The 3,411-nt window shown below is 35.0% G+C and overlaps 1 protein-coding gene and 1 pseudogene across 1 annotated transcript; one reads left to right on the forward strand and one right to left on the reverse strand.

Moving 5' to 3' along the window:
- Positions 1 to 204: 204 nt before the first annotated feature.
- On the reverse strand, positions 205 to 2,878 carry LOC118736487. Its single transcript, XM_036466564.1, has 4 exons — positions 2,739 to 2,878; positions 2,463 to 2,682; positions 2,016 to 2,394; positions 205 to 716 (listed from the first exon to the last, which is right to left on the reverse strand). Exons 1-3 carry the CDS (start codon positions 2,757 to 2,759, stop codon positions 2,027 to 2,029), a joined length of 609 nt encoding a protein of 202 aa, XP_036322457.1. The 5' UTR covers positions 2,760 to 2,878; the 3' UTR covers positions 205 to 716; positions 2,016 to 2,026.
- Positions 445 to 1,869, forward strand: LOC118736064 (annotated as a pseudogene).
- Positions 2,879 to 3,411: the final 533 nt, after the last annotated feature.

Here is a 3,411-nt window from a genome sequence, read left to right on the forward strand (position 1 = left end):
AATAACACCAAACGCAATAATTCCCATTACTTAGATATTAAAAAGCAGTTTCAGAAGTGAACTAGTGTCATTTTATTATAATTCTTTTTTCTAAACGGTTTTAATAGGCGTGTTTTATTTGACCAGTTACATAAGCTATTAGCTTATTTTGTATGGAAGACTTAGCCAACATAATTATATTGGCTTGTGACAAGCTATCTTGGCTTGTATATTGAACTAGCGGCATTGCCAGTTGATTAATATTTTTCATTCACGGTAGTTGGATTATTCACACTTTATTGCCAAAAAAAAGTTGTCGTTCACGATATACACCATTTTGACAGATAAAAATGTAAACAAAAAAAAGATAGACAAAAATAGAATATAAAAGAAACGCATGTAAATTTTGTGCCTTCGACAAAATATGGATTAACCAAACATATACACAACTGGTGTAAGTTGAAAATGCCAAATTTAATTAAAGATGCAGTAAGTATTGTTTTATAATTAAACCAAACCAAGTTTGCATACTTTCCAATTTCTAGTTTTTCTGTAGTTGTTCCAGTATACATTACGCTGATGATGAAGAAATAATAGAAATACTAGCTGATGTAGCTGCTGAATCTAGTTCATCGGGGGACGATTCTGAGGAAGAACAGGTAGAGCATCCAAAATTTGTCGGTTTCATCGACGTTATCGATGAGTATGCAGATGACGATTTCAAGTCCCATTTTCGCCTGAATCGAAAAACAGTGGATTATTTAATAAGTAAGGGTTTCTTCCGTTTTACAAATTTTTACTGAAACAGTGTTATATTTCTAAAGCGAGGTATAGTGAAAACGATCAAAATCACAGCCGTACAATGTCTGGAAAGCCCAAAATACCTGCAAAGACAATGATATATATGTACATATGGTACCTAAGCAACACCATAACCTACAGACAACTTGCTAATTGGTTTGGTGTAACGAAATCCACTGCATGGGCAATTGTTCCTCGCGTTGTTGCGTGGATCATTTCAATAGGATACGAGTTTATCAAGTGGCCAACTGTAGAAGCAGTGGAAGATACCACGAGAAAGTTTTTGCAAAGAAAGAAAGTACCTGGTGTCATTGGTGCAATAGACTGCACACATATAACTATTAACGCACCAAAAATAGATAAGCATATATATTTTGATCGAAAACGAAATTACAGCTTAGTTTTACAGGGAATTGTCGATACCGATATGAAGTTCATTGATATTTATTGCCTGGGTCCTACCATGACTTCAGAGTACTTAAGAGGTCAGCGTTTTATAGGAAAGCAGAAAATAGTGTTGAAAATTTGTTTCCAAACTCTACATTTATCCTTGGAGATTCGGCATACCCTTGCAAAAATTACTTAATTCCGGTATTCAAAGATTATGGTTCACTAACAGAACAGCAAATCAGATTCAACAAAATTCATTCGTCGGCAAGAATTGTTGTAGAAAAGGCGTTCGGCTTACTCAAAGGTCGTTTTCGCAGACTTCTTAAGTTTACAGAGCATAAAGATTTATGCGCTGTAACACATTTGGTGGCGAGCGCATGTATTATGCATAACATATGTATATTAAAAAACGACGACACCTTCATCGTTGAAGCAAATGAAAGTGTGGAATTAGAACCAGTCTCTGTGAGCGAAAGTGACATAAGTGGAGATCGTCGTAATGAGTTATTTATTCAGTTATTAAGAGGAAATGTTTGAGCTTAAGCTTGAGTTGATTCAATTGTATTTTATTACAATCCAAACATGTTTTGTTGAAAAAATAAACAGGGAATTCTATTTGAATAGTAGCCACACTATGGCTGCGTTTCTTTATACATACATTCCGGATAATCCCATTTCCCAGCCGGAATAAACAGAATGCGTTTGAAATATACGTTAACATATCATCAGGAACGTTCTAAAGAACAAGTAAACAAAAAAGTTTATTCCAAACGTTCAGAATGAATAAAGAAATGCAGCCTATATTTAATTTTTTTTTTACTTTTTTGTCTGTTTTAATATTTAACCTTTTTCTTTTCTAATCATCTCCGCAGCATTGTTGTAGGAGTTTTAATTTTTCCTCCTCTATTTTAAGTTTTTTTTCCTCCAACTCTAGCTGCAAATCACGCTTCTTCTCTAAATTTTGCAACATACGCTGAATATCTGCATGGAATTTTTCTTTCTCCTCACAGCTTCTTCTCTTCAGCTCAAGTTTATTTTCAGAGTAACGATCCCTGGCCGTTTTTCTAACACGTGTGCTCGCAGCGGGCGTACTCGGCTGTAAATTGTGGCTTCGCGTTGGTGTGTTCAGCGATTGCGTGGAGGTACTCAGTTCTTGAAACTGACTTGAGGTGCTCGGTTCAGGGATTGGCGAAACCCTAGTTGAGTCTCTTAACAGCTCGATGGCTAATTTTAAAAGAAAAAAAATTCAGTTACAATTTTATATCACAGTACGAAAAAGTCTTTCAACTTACTACATGTTTCTATTAATGTCCCCTGAGGATCTGTTCCTATGTTAATGGTATGATTATTTACAACCAAACAACTCTCACCAAAAACTTCGTCCATTTCTGTCATATATAGTATAGTGCGAGGAGCAGTTCCTGTTTGCCTTTCATTGTCTTTGGCAGACTCGTAGGCTTTTAAAAGCGTACGCATTTTCGCAAAAAGTGCGTCTGTGGTAACCGTTGTATCCTAAAATACAAATATGTAGGTAATTTAATATTAAATTAAATATGCACAATTCTTACCACAAAACCTTGGAAAATCATATCTTCCAAAACATTTTGATATGCGTATTTTTTTTTACGTGCATGAAGAAATTCTTCTTTCCTTTCCCCATAGCATTTAAGGAAAAGGAGCGTCTCCGCCCTCGTCCATACTTTGCTTGCTATAATTAAACAAAAAAAGTAATAATAATTCATTTATGAAAAATTATGAAAATAACCTTTTTCCCGTGTCAGTCATCGTTAAAGATTTTTCTAAATTGACAACTCGTTAGAGATGTGTAACACAGCACAGTGCTGTGCTACTGTGCTGACACTCGTCAATGTGACGCACGCACAGGCGCACTTTTCGATTAAATTATATCACAGTAGCACACTTGGCACAATATGAAAGTACATCCTGGGCAGTGTTTTTAGCACACTAGGCCATGATTCAACAACTACAGGTTGTATCAATCGTACAAAAACAACATTTACCGTTGGTATGAACTCGTTGTGTCAACTACAGCTTCTTTATGTATTCATATTCGTATGTATATGTATACTCTGCATACCAGGATTTCAGAGTATTCTGAATGGTTTCAGATTTTTTTTTAAAGAATTTTCTTTAAGAAATCGTACAGAAATTTTTTTACCAGTTCTTGTCAACCGCTTCATATGTTTTTCTTTAAAGATTCCTAAAAGAATCTAAAAGATC

The sequence above is a fragment of the Rhagoletis pomonella genome, unplaced genomic scaffold, assembly GCF_013731165.1.
Source record: "Rhagoletis pomonella isolate Grant_MI unplaced genomic scaffold, Rhpom_1.0 Rhpom_scaffold_00003, whole genome shotgun sequence".
Classification (NCBI taxonomy): domain Eukaryota; kingdom Metazoa; phylum Arthropoda; class Insecta; order Diptera; family Tephritidae; genus Rhagoletis; species Rhagoletis pomonella.